This window comes from Myodes glareolus, chromosome 19 (assembly GCF_982192425.1).
Source record: "Myodes glareolus chromosome 19, mMyoGla1.1, whole genome shotgun sequence".
NCBI classification, from domain to species: Eukaryota; Metazoa; Chordata; class Mammalia; order Rodentia; family Cricetidae; genus Myodes; species Myodes glareolus.
The window spans coordinates 64,314,750-64,328,636 of NC_142044.1; the positions used below are offsets into that span (position 1 = coordinate 64,314,750).

A 13,887-nucleotide genomic window follows, 5' to 3' on the forward strand; every position below is an offset into this window, starting at 1 on the left:
TTTGATGTTTTTTTCTTATCTTTTTTGGTTTTAATAATTGTTAGTGTGCACAGATATATGTACACACCCTAAAAAATTGTTTTCCAGACAATCACATGGGCAGCCCGTTCAGTGGTGATTGTTGCCCTGTGCTTATCAGAGGGGCTGGTTATACTTCTGGGGCCCAAGAAAGCACACTTAACTTTAGACATTGAATCCATGCAGGAGAGCAAACCAGAGGATGTCTTTAAATGTGCACATGTCAGAACATAGGCATGAAAACGGAACAGTTGCAATGATCCACTTGAAGTAGACTGACTGGCAAAGCTAGAGACCAGGACAGTGCAGCTGTGCCCATTGGTCATCTGTGAGCCTGGTCACTAGTCCACAGAGCTAAAGGTGACAGGCACTCTTTGGGAACTTAGGAATTTTATTATTTTAACGTATGAAACGAATGCTGTTTGCAGTGAACTCCCATTTACTCTAAGCACGGTCACAGATGGGCTTACTAATGTGAGCTGTCAGTAGCCCTCCTGAGCCTTCTGCAGGAAGGGCAGTTCCAGGGCAGCCAATTTGTTCTACTTAGAAAGGAACTCTAAGTCTTCTCCCACGAGTAAGAGGTTCCAGCGTGTGGGTAAGACAGGTACTGTTCCTACCAGTGTGTGCTGCTTCAGAGTCGATGGGTGAAACGGCCATGGTGTGAATGGGAGCAGGATAAAATGCTTGTCTCTGCTTCCCTATCTGCACACGTTTTTCATAAGCGATAATAAGCTGTAGTAGTTTTAGAGTTAATAATCCACCTTGGTGGCAGAAACCCTCTGGACTGGATGCAGCTCTGAACATTCCATCAAAGGCATTGATTACTAGACCTGAACCTAGTCCCTAACAAGGATGCTGGACAGCTCCCAGCACGGCCATCTCGCACTAGGAGCTCTCTCCATGTGGTTGCTTATTTCTGTCGCTGTGTCAAAAGCAGTTGTCATGGACCAGCTGGAGGCATTTGCCCAGAGGAAGTGGTTTGAGTTCCAGATGCAGGAATCCTTCTGGTGACCTCCCCTTTCCCACTCAACTCCTTTCCTCCCTTCCCTCTCCTCTCATTTGCCATTCCCCCAAAACTTTGACTTGCTGACTCTCAACTAGATTAGAAGCCCAAAGTCCAGAATAGGTGGGTGATCAGCTCAAAAGGGAGTTTCAGTTTTTTTTTTAATTACCCTGTTGTTTTTTGGTTGAGGTAATTTAGGCGAGAACAAATGTGAGCCCAAAGCTGCAAGTTGCAGCAATAGTGCTCAGTGCAGGGAAGGGAGGTCAGTCCCTGTCCGCCAGCAGTGCTAACTGGCTGCTTGGGCAAGTGGAAAGAGCTCAGAGATCCATTCCTGCCCTGAAGCCTTCAGCCCTTCTGGGGCAGAGTACCTACAAGAAGATGTGAGGCTACTTTCATAGCAAGCTACCCAGTAGTACCTGTGTTTACTCAAGTATGATTTTTTTTCGTGGGGTGTGTGTTTCATTCAGTAGCTTGGCTTCTTCAAAATGCCAGCATTTGCAGGATGCCACCTAAAACTCTGAGCTAAGAAGCCTTGACACACTGACCATCACCCATGCAGACGGGCTCAACTGTCACTGTGCTGCTCTGGTGCTAGCTCAGCCTTTCACTTGAAAGGGGATGTCGTCCCAGCCTACCCTGGGGTACTCACTTCAGTCTCCTCTCCTTCCTCAAACCAAAGACCAGAACTTGCAACAGTCCTGCTATTGGCAAAGGAACACTTGATGTCGCTCCTTGCTTTTCTCTCCTCCATAGTAACCCTCCAGCCCTTGCTGTTAGCTCCGAGGGTGTTTGCTGCTGTGAGACGTGCATGCATCTCTGTGGCCAGTGCATAGTTGTCGTTAAAGCCATGTTCCCTCTGCCAGACGCAAAAACTAGCTCACTGTAGCCAGAGTAGTGTCCTAGACAGTCTGGGGATGGCAAAACATAAGAACTAACATCCACTGGATTTTTCTCATCAGTTGAGTTGTGTTTGTATTCATTGCTAAGTATAAGCTGCCTTTGAAAAATGCAGCCCTCTTACAGGTTTCTAGAACCTGTGCTTGAGTTCTGTGTCTAAGCTGTGGAAATCTAGCTTTTTCCAATAATAGATTTCATCATCATAACTGGAGCAGTGTAATACCCAGAGAGCAGGGGGGTGATGTGGTGCATTAAGTGAGAACGTTGTCATTAGCAGGGTACTTGTTATGAGAGAGGGGGAGGCTGCTTTCTTGCCCTTTGGTTGTTGAGAACAACACTATAACTTACCCTCCAGAGCAGTCAGTTCTGCCTCGTAGTGCACAGCTTGGTGAAGTGTCCACAGCAAACAGAGTGGTGAGTAAATTCCACCAAATCTGTTTACTATTTTATTTGTAAAACTAAGGTAAGAAGTTTTCTAGTAGTTGTGAATAACAAATAAAACTACACTGCAGAGGCCGAGACTCAGCTTAGAGGAGAAGCTCTTATCCAGCATATGGGAGGCCTGGGTTCAGGCCCCAGCACAGACGGCAAAGTCCATTTTACAGACACTTTTTACTATATAGGACTTTTGTATCCTAGAGCCATAAGGCTCAGATTAGCATCAGACATGAGAAAATAAAGGTTCAAAGAGATTGCCTCGGGTTAGCTAGCTCTCCCTTGCTGTCAGTATCTTGCATCCATAGTTTACTGGAACATGTGGAAACCTCGTAGGCCAGGATTGACTGAGTTTGACAAGAGCTCAGCAGCACCCTTACCATGGGAAGAATTCACTGAGCAGGCAACAGGCTGACTTTCCCCCAGGTTCCCACCCTGGTGCTGCCCTCTGCCCACAGCATGGTGTCCTCGAGCTCCGTCGTGTGCCACCACACAGGTGTGTGAGCTTCAGGCAGTCTGCTCCTCCTGTTGGAGAAGCCACTGCTCCATCCATGAGTCGTTCCCTTTGCCTGTCCTCCTCCCACCACAGGGTGAGAACTGTAGAATGAGGAGGTGAAAGTCAAATCCATCAGCACCTTTGGTAAATGCACAAAATAGCATGGAGAATCTCCAGAGTTCCGAAATCCTGGGTGCCCTTGCTTGAAAGAATAGGTGTTTGTAGAGCTGACCATCTGGTCTACAAGAGGTTTCTGGTCTAAGAATTAAGAAGCAACTGCCTCTCAGTCTAAAGATCTTCACATATGAATTGGAGAGTGACAAAATGGGCAATCTAAAAGGAAGAGAAAATGCAGCTGTTTTCAGTAGAGGGCAGAACAGGTGTCTTCCCGGCCGTGTCTTCCAGTGAGTACAATCGGAAGTAGAAACATGCAGCTGTCGGGACAGCCTTTCCGGGCTCAGCAGCTCTGCTCAAGACATTGCATGGGCTCCAATGTCGCTGTGTAAGCCCTGAGCACTGGTTAAACTGAGGGGAGGGGAGGTCCTGCTGGCTGCCTCCAGCACAAAACTCGAGAAACTTCTGTTCCTAAAGGCTCTTTTTTTGTTGTTTTTTTTTTTTTAATTTGATTCCTGGGCTCTATTTACTAATTTTTTTTATAAACAGTATACCAGTCTTTAGTTCCAAGAGCAGTAATCTAACCCAAACCCTCCAGAAAGCTTTAAGCCATTTTGATTCCTAAAACTGAAGAATGGAGTTGAGGCCTGGACCAAGCAGAGGCATGAGAAGTCAACATATCAGAAGGCAGAACAACAAAGAACCTTAAGTGAGACTCACATCTTCTCTGATTTTATCTTAAACCGTTTGGTAGAGGGAATATAGCTTTTTCTTTCTTCCTTGAGCCTGCAAAATGTGCATGCTCAGCTATTGCCTGAAAAGAGATAACTGCCTTGCATAGTTGTAAGACTTTCCATACCATGCTAACCCAGAGGGCAGCTGATTCTGAACAATCGTGCCTTGGTTTTCAGAGGGGGAGTGTATGTTGAAAAGCTTCTAGTGAACTTGCAATTGCTCAGAGTTCCCTGGGCAGGGGGCGTTTTGTCAGTTGAAAATGAGGGAGACTAGACTAAGAAATTGTTTTTCTGGTCCCAGGTTGGTGCTTAGAAAAACATTAGAGTCTACTTGGGCAGGGGAATTTGTATAAACTGAAATTAATGCGACTTATTAAAATTCACCCAAATATAGTACAGAGACTTAAATATTTGGGGTCCTGTCTGTGGACCTGTCCAGTTATACCAGTTGCAAAGACAACACGGTGCTTTCATGCCAGAAAAGCCACAGAAATATCATTCCCCTCCTGGAAACCAAAAGAATGTTCCTCTTCACTTCGTGTCCGCACTCAGCAGCCCCCCTTCCAATGCAGGTGGTGGTGAATGCCTTGGTGGGCGCCATCCCCTCCATCATGAATGTGCTGCTGGTGTGTCTCATCTTCTGGCTGATTTTCAGCATCATGGGAGTCAACCTGTTCGCGGGAAAGTACCACTACTGCTTCAATGAGACCTCAGAAATCCGCTTTGAAATTGAGATCGTCAACAATAAAACAGACTGTGAGAAGCTCATGGAGGGCAACAACACAGAGATCAGGTGGAAGAACGTGAAGATCAACTTTGACAACGTGGGGGCTGGGTACCTGGCCCTTCTTCAGGTGGTGAGTGTTACTGTGGGCAGAGGACCAGGGCAGGGGGCTGCCCGCAGAGAGCCCTGCTCAGAGTCAGCATCACTCCCCTGTCACTTGGAAGAATCTGCCCAGCAGCAAATAGAATTGCTGCAGTGGAAAAAGGCGCAGTTCTCAACCTGTGGGACTCCTTGGGGTCACATATCAGATGTCATCTACATTACAGTTCACGGCAGTAGTAAAATTACAGTTGTGGCTGGGAGTCACCACAACACAAGGGCTGTGTTTAAGAGTCACAGCTTCAGGAAGGTTGAGAACCACTGTGCTAGAGGACCGTCTTCTCTCCACCAGGCAGTGTGCAGTTGAAGTGGGAGAAGATGGATCCAAAGGCCAGTTTGATAGAGTAGGAGCCCCAGGGACAATTATGCTGAAGACAGGCAAGACTGCCCTGCCACCACCCCTGCAGCTCAGCCTCAGATACGGGGCTTGGTGTGTCAGGGATCATTTTAGATGCCAAGCTGCTTTTGCCTAAGCTTGTTCTACCAGCCCTAGCCTTCTTGTCCCCTCGCCTATGCTTGGAGCATTTGTTGGCTGAGACCTCAGGCTGGTATGGAGCGGACACACTAACGTTTATTGGATATGGAACTTGAGACAGAGTGCCCGACTTCTGACACTTGAATGAAGGTAGATAATAATACCTTGCCTGGTTGTTAAGAGAATTTGTGCTTTAAAAAAAAAACTCTCAGCACAATGCCTAGCACACAGTTAATTAAGGTGTTGTTATTTTGTGGTTTTGTTCCTGTTATTACCATGACTACATCATTCAGTTGTTGTGAGTATTAATTGTAATAGTGCAGGGGCAACTCCCAGCTTAACCTAACTGTGGTGAGTACTCACTGTTAGGAGCAGTAGAGGGACAGCTAATGGGACTCACACACACTCCTGTCCCATGATGGTTCCTTTGTTGTCCTGTCACAGTTTAAGAAGTTGGGGCTCCTTGGGGCTTAATGGAAGGGTAGATAGAGCCTTTGCCTAACATGGACAAGACCATAGGTTCAATCCCCCAGTACCACAAAATAATTAGCTAATGAATTAAAAGAAGAAACAGGCTCATGACTGGAATCTGAGCAGCCCCAGAGAACCAGTGTGCTGCCTCCAGCTAGTTAAGTGCTGTTCTCCACACATCATCCAGCAAGGGAAGCGGCAAAGCCTGGAACCTGGTGAGCATAGCAGAGCTGGAGGCTGCTGAGCCGACTGCTTGGTTTTTGCATTGTGCCAGCTCCAACAGGCTGAATGAGGACTGAGAAGACTGCCAAGGAAAAAGCCATTCCCAGGCTGCATGGCGTGTTAGTAAGGATGAGTCCCATGCCTATGGGGTTGTCTGTTTGATACAGCTGTGAGTGCTTAGGAACCCTTTGTTAGAGTGACTTCTTGGTGGAGGTCCAAATGCCCAGTGGACTGCGAAGTTCAAACACACAGTCTCCCTGTTGCCACCGTGGGCTATGCGCTCAGGCCCTAAGGCAAGAGTTAGTGCAGCCATTACTGTCTGTTCCTTCTCCAGCCACTGTCAGAGACTCTTTGGAGTCTTTCTTGGTAAAGTGACTGCTATGTTCATATACGCTGTACCTACCTAACCTATTCTGTATTCTTGCCGAACCTAAGTCTGGCCTTTAGGACCCTGCCTTGACTCCCAACCACTCCCTAACTGGCACAGTCTAATGACTGACTCTGTTTCCCAGGCAACCTTCAAAGGCTGGATGGACATCATGTACGCAGCTGTAGATTCCCGAAAGGTAAGGATACACATAGTAAAATGTGACTGGCTTAAGTGATAGAAAGCAGTTGTACAATAGATCCATCAAGGATGGGGGGGGGGCAGAAGAGTGAAGGACCCCAGGTGTCTCTCTGGACACCAACTGCTTGTCCTGCTGATTCTGCCTGGCTACACCCTTGACCTTGGTAGCAGTGACTATGCTCAGTCCTGCCCCCTAGTGAAAGCATAGCAGACAGCCCTCCTTCCCCTCTTCCCTGTTTCTTATCCCCAGAAGTGACAGTGCCCTTGAAGGACAGGTGTGGTCCGGGGGAGTGCAGAGAACCTGAGGCCTTTACCACCCTGTCAGCCACATGAGGGAGAGGGCTGGTAGTTTTGGCATGTTGGAGTCAGCCCTGCTCGTGACCCCAAGCCAGGAACTGATTTGCCTCTTTCTTGTCCTCCGACAGCCCGATGAGCAGCCTAAGTATGAGGACAACATCTACATGTACATCTACTTCGTCATCTTCATCATCTTCGGCTCCTTCTTTACCCTCAACCTGTTCATTGGTGTCATCATTGATAACTTCAATCAACAGAAGAAAAAGATAGGTGTCCTCCCCACATCGCAGTGGTCAGAGGCTAACTCGAGAGGCACTCTGACTTTGTCTCTAAAACTCAAATTGTCATGGTAGGGCTGGCCCCCGTGTCCAGACAGCAGCCCCAGCCAACAACCCCTTTTGCTTGGGACTGAACTTGTCAGTGTGTGCTTTACCAAACTGCTTTCCCACAGTCTCACATTCCTGAGGCCACTCCTGTCGGGGCTTTCCTAGAGGGAGGGGAGAAGCAGTAGAGATTGCCGTGCTGAGAAACAGAACTCAGTGATCCCTGGCGCCCATAGCATAGTGGGATTTCAAAGCCATCCTCAGAGAGTTCATTTCCTCGCTTGTCCCACGTGGGTAATAGTTCTTCCAAAACAAACTGGATAACAGACTTTCTCTTGTTTATAAGTTCAGTTTGTCCAGTGAGTCAAAAGAACCACAAGTTCCAAATTTTGAATTTCATAAAAAGTGAGTTCGCCATTTGTGGCATTCAAGAATCTTTTATAAAAAATGTTTGGGAGGGGAGCGCTGGGCACAGCAATGGCAAAAGCAGACAAGTAGGTCTCTCGTCATAGTTCCAGGCCGCCCAGGATTACATAGTGAGACTCTCTTAAAACAAACAAACAAAAACCAAAAAACTGGATGTGACTGTCTGCTGGTCCTTTGCCCTCCACTTCCTGCCTGAGAGCCTATGGTCAGACAGTCCTGTCTCACTGTGTGGCCTGGCAGATCGCAGACACCCATGCTGACCTCGAAGGGAGAGGCTCTGTTGTCAGCGCTGGACCTTAGGTGCTCAGCCTAACAGCAGATCAGTTGTAATTGTGCTCTTTCTCCATCCTTTACTTTGGAGGCCAGGACATCTTCATGACGGAGGAGCAGAAGAAGTACTACAACGCCATGAAGAAGCTGGGCTCCAAGAAGCCCCAGAAGCCCATCCCCCGCCCCTTGGTAGGTGCACTGGGGTGGGGGAGCTGGTTTCTTACTCCTTGGGGACCCACCATCCAGCTCCCAAACAAACACACGGAGGCTTATTCTTACTTATGAATGCCTGGCCTTAGCTTGGCTTCTTTCTAGCCAGCTTTTCTAACTTAAATTATCCCATTTCTCTTTAATTACATTTTGCCTCTTGGCTTTTACCTTTCTTTATTCTTATCTCTTTCTTTCCTTCTTACTCCGTGGCTGGCCATGTGGTGGGGTGGCTGGCCCCTGGCGTCCTCCTCTCCTCCTTTTCTCACTCCTTGCTCCCTTCCTTAGATTTCTCCTCCTGTTTATTCTCTCTGCCTTACAGCCCTGCCTATTTCTCTCTCCTGCCTAGCTATTGACCATTCAAGTTTTTATTAGACAAACCAGGTGTATTAGACAAGCAAAGTAACACAACTTCACAGACTTAAACAAATGCAACATAAAAGAATGCAACACACCTTTGCATCATTAAACAAATGTTTCACAGCATAAACAAATGTAACACAGCTTAAACTAATATTCCACAACAGGCAGGCTGACTGCATACTGCACCTCTGTTTGGGAGGAACACACTAGGGTCACTGTGGAGGAGAGAGAGAAGTGACTGCCTGCCTGGTGGTGCCCGCTGATGCTCTGCTCAGGGGTCCCCATCACTGACTAGGGACTAGGAGTGATGCGGTTTGTTAGCGCCTGACCTGTGCTGACAGCGCTCCTGTGAGAGAGCACACTGCCAGAATGAGCAAAGGGAACTGAATGAAAGTAACCCAGGCATGGTGGCACCAAGTCAAGAATGTCACCAAGCTAGAGGCCAGCCTGAGCTACATAGTAAGATTATCTTTCAAATAATAATGTTCTCAGCTGCTGTACCCTTAAACTTCATGGCAGGAAGGGTGTGACGGCAGGCAGCTTACATCTCATAACCAGGAAGCGGAGAAAGGATGTAGTAGGAGCTGGCTCTTCCTGATGCCTTCTGGACTCCAGCCAGTGTATGCTGCCCATACAGGAGTTCCTGCTCCCTTAACTAACCCTCATGTACATCAGAGGTATGCCTTACTCATCTCCTGGGTGTTCTTCAGTCCCGTCGGCCAGAAGTGAAAATGCAGAGAACAAGAGAGGCTGTTTCCCAAGCTCCACTCCGCTCCCTGAATGTGGGAAGCCAAGCTTTTCTACCACATTAAAATATAAGAATCATGGCACCTGGAGAGGTGGCTCAGCTAAGAACACGCACTGCTCTGCAGAGGACCCAGGTTTGGTTCCAGCACCCGTCAGCAGCTGCAGGGATCCAGGGCCACTGCAGGCTCTATCAGCGCTCCTGACAGACATTAGGGGCACCGCTGTCACTGAGAAGGCAACAAGGGGCACATGATGAGCAGGGCAGCGGCTCCATGGCTCTAAAGGCTGTCGTGAACACTTTCCTATCTTTCCTTTGCAGAACAAAATCCAAGGGATTGTCTTTGATTTTGTCACTCAACAAGCCTTTGACATCGTGATCATGATGCTCATCTGCCTTAACATGGTGACGATGATGGTGGAGACAGACACTCAGAGCAAGCAGATGGAGAACATTCTCTACTGGATCAATCTGGTCTTTGTCATCTTCTTCACCTGTGAGTGTGTGCTCAAAATGTTTGCCTTGAGGCACTACTACTTCACCATCGGCTGGAACATCTTCGACTTCGTGGTGGTCATCCTCTCCATTGTGGGTGAGTGGACCCTGTGTGTCCTCAGCCTTCTCACAGACCTGCCTGCCAGGCCACATGGGGAGTATGTTTCACTGAGTGCTCCCAGTCCTGAGGCAGGAGATAAACTTGCTTTGCTTTCAAGAGATTCAAATTCTACCAAGAAAGGCAAAAGAAACTTGTTTTTTTAAATGTGGCAGTGGCCTGGGAAGATAGCTCAGCTGGTAAAATGATTTGCTGTATATCTCGATTAGGGTTTCTTTTGCTGCAATGAAACACCATGACCAAAAGCTACTTGGGGACAAAAGGGTTTATTTCACAACTGTTGTTAAATACAACAGTTCACCATCAAAAGCAGTGAGGACAGGAACTCAATCAGGGCAGGAACCTAAGGCAGGGGCTGATGTAGAGGCCATGGAGGGGAGCTGCTTACTAGCTTGCTTCCCTTGGATTGCTCAGACTACTTTCTTATAGACCCAGGACTACCAGCCCAGCAATGGCCCCACCTACAATGGGCTGGGCCCTCCCCCATCAATCACTAGTTAAGAAAATGCCCTACAGGCTTGCCTACAGCCTCATCCTGTAGCTGTAGGTTGTCTTCTCAGTTGAGGCTCCCTCCTTTCTGATGACTCTAGTTTGTGTCAGGTTAACATAACTAGCCAGTCCACTGTATAAGCATGAGGACCTGATTTTGATCCCCAGAACCCAGGTTATGGGGATGTTGTACACACACACTTAAAATTCACTGGGGAGAGAGGGATAGTCAAATCCCCTGGACTCACTGACTGGTCAGTGTAGCCCACTTGGTGGGTTGTAAGCAAGTGAAAGACCCTGTCTCAAAAAACAAGGTAGATAAATGCCCCTCGATCCAAGAATGGATAAGGAAAATGTGGTACATTTACACAGTGGAGTACTACACAGCAGAAAAAATAACGACATCTTGAATTTCGCAGGAAAATGGATGGAGCTAGAACACATTATTTTGAGTGAGGTAACCCAGACAGGTGATTTTTAAACATAAAATAAAGAAAGCCAGCCTACAAACCACAATCCCAGAGAACTTAGACAACAATGAGGACACTAAGAGAGACTCACATAGATCTAATCTATATGGGAAGTAGAAAAAGACAAGATGTCCTGAGTAAATTGGGAGCATGGGGACTTTGGGGGAGGATTGAAGTGGGAAAAGGAGAGACAAGGCAGGGATGGGAGCAGAAAAAAATGTAGAGCTCAATAAAAATCAATTAAAAAAGAAAAAAGAAAAAAAACAAGGTAGAAAAAAACTAATAAATAATACCCAAGATTGACCTCTTGGGTATCACACACACACACACACACACACACACAGCAATAGTGAAGTATGAGGTGATAAAAACGTGGCTAGAGATTGTAAATTGAATGGCCTAAGTCAGTAGTCAGTGATTGAATGGCCTAAGCACATTCTGGGGGCAGTGGTCACAGAAGTGCTGCTGTAGCCAGCCGTGCCAGCTACTGAGATGACACTGTAGGTAAGTGTAGCTGGAAAGTCCCCCCAGGTTGTCTTACTGGGACCTCACAGCCTAACCAGAACCAGGCTGTCTGGCTCGCTCTCCTGGGAGGCAACAGAAGCAGCACTCAAGCTGGTCCCAAAGTTCATGTTTCCTTCAACCTCAAAACACAGCAGGGTTGAAGTTCTGGTGGGTGAAGAGAGAAGTACGAGCCACTGACTGTCATCAGGACATACCGCCTTCTTGAAAGGCACCCCAAGTGCTGTGTCCATGCCTTGGTTCCAGGTAAGAATGCTCAGAACCGTGGGAGGCAGCCCAGAGCAAACAAGGCAGATGATGGCCTCCTCTTAGCAGCAGACAAGGCAGATGCCTCCTCCTAGCCCATGCTTCCCTATAACTTTGTTAAACACTGAGTCTTAGGACATTTTTCCCCAAGAAAAGAATCCCTAAGCTAAAGTATTGGTGGTGACAGAGCACAAAGACTTCCCTTTTAAAGTCACCGTGTACATTCACCGTCTGACAGAAACCTCTGGTGGGTCTGGCGGGAAAGAGTTCTGGTTCCCATGCTGTCTGCTTTTTCGTTTCTTTTTTTAAGACTTATGTCAGGGTGTGGTGGTGCACACCCATCAACTCTGGTACTCTGGAGGCAGAAGCAGGCAGATCACTGTAATTTCAAAGTCAGCCTGGTCTACGTGGCAAGTTCCAGGACAGCCATGGATATATAATGAGACCCTGTCCTAAACAAACAAAAATGACTTACTTATGTTTATGAGTGTTTTGCCTGCATATGCATTTGTGCACCACATGTGTGCCTGGTGCTCGTGGAGGTCAGAAGAGGGTGCTGGATCCCCTGGAACTGGAATTACAAGTGGTTGTGAAACACCGTGTTGGTTCTGGGTACCAAATCCAAGAGCAGCAAGCGCACATAAACGCTGAGCCTCTCTCCAGCCCCATACTGCCCACTTAGACTGCAGCGCCCTGCGCGAGTAATAAAGGTAGCTCACATCTTGATGGGACATGCTGTGAGCCATGGCCATCCTGGTACTGTGTGTGCTGACTGGCAGTGTCAAGGGAGGGTCCCGAGACATGTGGCTGGTGAGCATGCGCTTACACATTAAGAAAGGCCAGCCTCAGCCTAAGTCCATGTTCCTGGCTTCCCTGACAATGTGACCCTTGCCAACTGTACATGAAACGTCACTAAATGAGCTAGAAAGTTCAGACAGCCCTGCCCCCTGTTGTGTCGCCCTCTAAAACAGTGAAATAGTGAGGCTTTTGATATGGAAGTTTTATCAACTGCTAATTTATTCAGGAAGGAAAAGCATGGAAATTCTCTTCTTTTTTAATATTTATTTATTTATTATGTATACAATATTCTGTCTGCGTGTATGCCTGCAGGCCAGAAGAGGGCACCAGACCCCATTACAGATGGTTGTGAGCCACCATGTGGTTGCTGGAAATTGAACTCAGGACCTTAGGAAGAACAGGCAATGCTCTTAACCGCCGATCTATCTCTCCAGCCCGGAAATTCTCTTCTTTTCTTTTTACTTTTTAAAATAGTTTATTTAAATTCATTTTATGTGCATTGGTGTGAAGGTGTCAGGTGCCCTGGAACTGGAGTTACAGACAATTGTTAGCTGTCATGTGAGTGCTGGGAACTGAACTCGGGTCCTCTGGAAAAACAGCCAGTGCTCTTAACTGCTGAACCATTTCTCCAGCCCAGAAATTCCTTCTTATAGTAAAAGGAAAGCCAGCGAGATGGCTGCGTGGGTGAGGCTGACTGCCAAGTCTGATGACCCGAGCATCCTCCCCAGGACCACTTGGTAGAAGGAGGGTCCTCTGACCTTCACATAAGTGTCATGGCATGCGCACACACATACATACAAAAACAATAAAAATACTAAAAATATTTTTTTTAAGTAAGAGGAGTTCAAGTAAATTGACCTGTGAAGTACATGGAGCTCCCTTTCCATGGTTCGCTGGGAACGGACACTTACCCTCAAGCCTTTGCTCAGGTGTGGTGGCTCTCTGAAGCCTGTTTGCCCTGTAAATATACACTGCAGCCTTACCTATTTCTCTTATATCACTGAGGAGCAAAAAGGAGGGAAGGAGGAGTCTGAGGCCACAGCGCCAGCACCAGGTGATCAATCCTAGCATCACAGCCTCTGAGAAGGAGCGCACCTACCCCACCCAGGCTCACCTTCTTTCCCTTCCTGTGGGGCGAGATTCTTTCCTAGATTTTTTTCTTTTTCATTTTCTTTAATTTTTATTTTATATGTTTTGTCTGCATGTGTACACATGCACCACGTTTGACTAGTATCCCCGGAGGCTGGGTGCTGGGAATTGGACTGTGGCCTTTTGGAAGAGCAGTGCTCTTAACCCCTGAGCCGTCTCTCTCAGCCCCAATTTTTATTTTATTATTTTGCAATGGGTATTTTGTGTGCATGTATGGGTGTGCACCACATGCATGCAAAACCCTGGAGGACAGATGATATTATTGGATATCCTGGAACTGAACTTATAGATGGTTGTAAGCCACCATATGGGTGCTGGAAATTGAACCTGTATCTTCTGCATGAACAACAAGGGCTCTTAACCACTGCACCACATCTTCAGTCTCTTTTTCCTGGCTTAAAACCTTCAAATGAGAGATTCTTGAGCTTTCTTCAGCTGGTTACAATGCGTACAGATCTCACTGCTGAGAGACACTTCACTAGTTAGAAGCTAGTGTGCGTGGATGCTCATCTTGTCTCCTGAGCACAGAGTGCCTGTAGAGAGCAGCCCCGCTTCCTCCAGCTCTCACCGCTGGCCCTTCCACCTCTTGCTGTTGCTCTTCAGTTTGAAAACGTGGTCTGCTTGAGGCAGGTCCACACAGGCATGTAGTCAAC

The 13,887-nt window shown here is 47.3% G+C and overlaps 1 protein-coding gene across 4 annotated transcripts in view; it reads left to right on the forward strand.

The window, feature by feature from the left end:
- The window catches only part of Scn8a (sodium voltage-gated channel alpha subunit 8), a 168,311-nt gene that overhangs the window by 147,500 nt on the left and 6,924 nt on the right, over positions 1–13,887 (forward strand). For all 4 annotated transcript variants that reach the window (XM_085678622.2, XM_085678620.2, XM_085678621.2 and 1 more), the window contains 5 exons: positions 4,270–4,554; positions 6,261–6,314; positions 6,742–6,879; positions 7,717–7,821; positions 9,269–9,539. In XM_085678622.2, the coding sequence (XP_085534748.1) occupies positions 4,270–4,554; positions 6,261–6,314; positions 6,742–6,879; positions 7,717–7,821; positions 9,269–9,539 (853 nt within the window). The remainder of the gene's footprint in view (positions 1–4,269; positions 4,555–6,260; positions 6,315–6,741; positions 6,880–7,716; positions 7,822–9,268; positions 9,540–13,887) is intronic.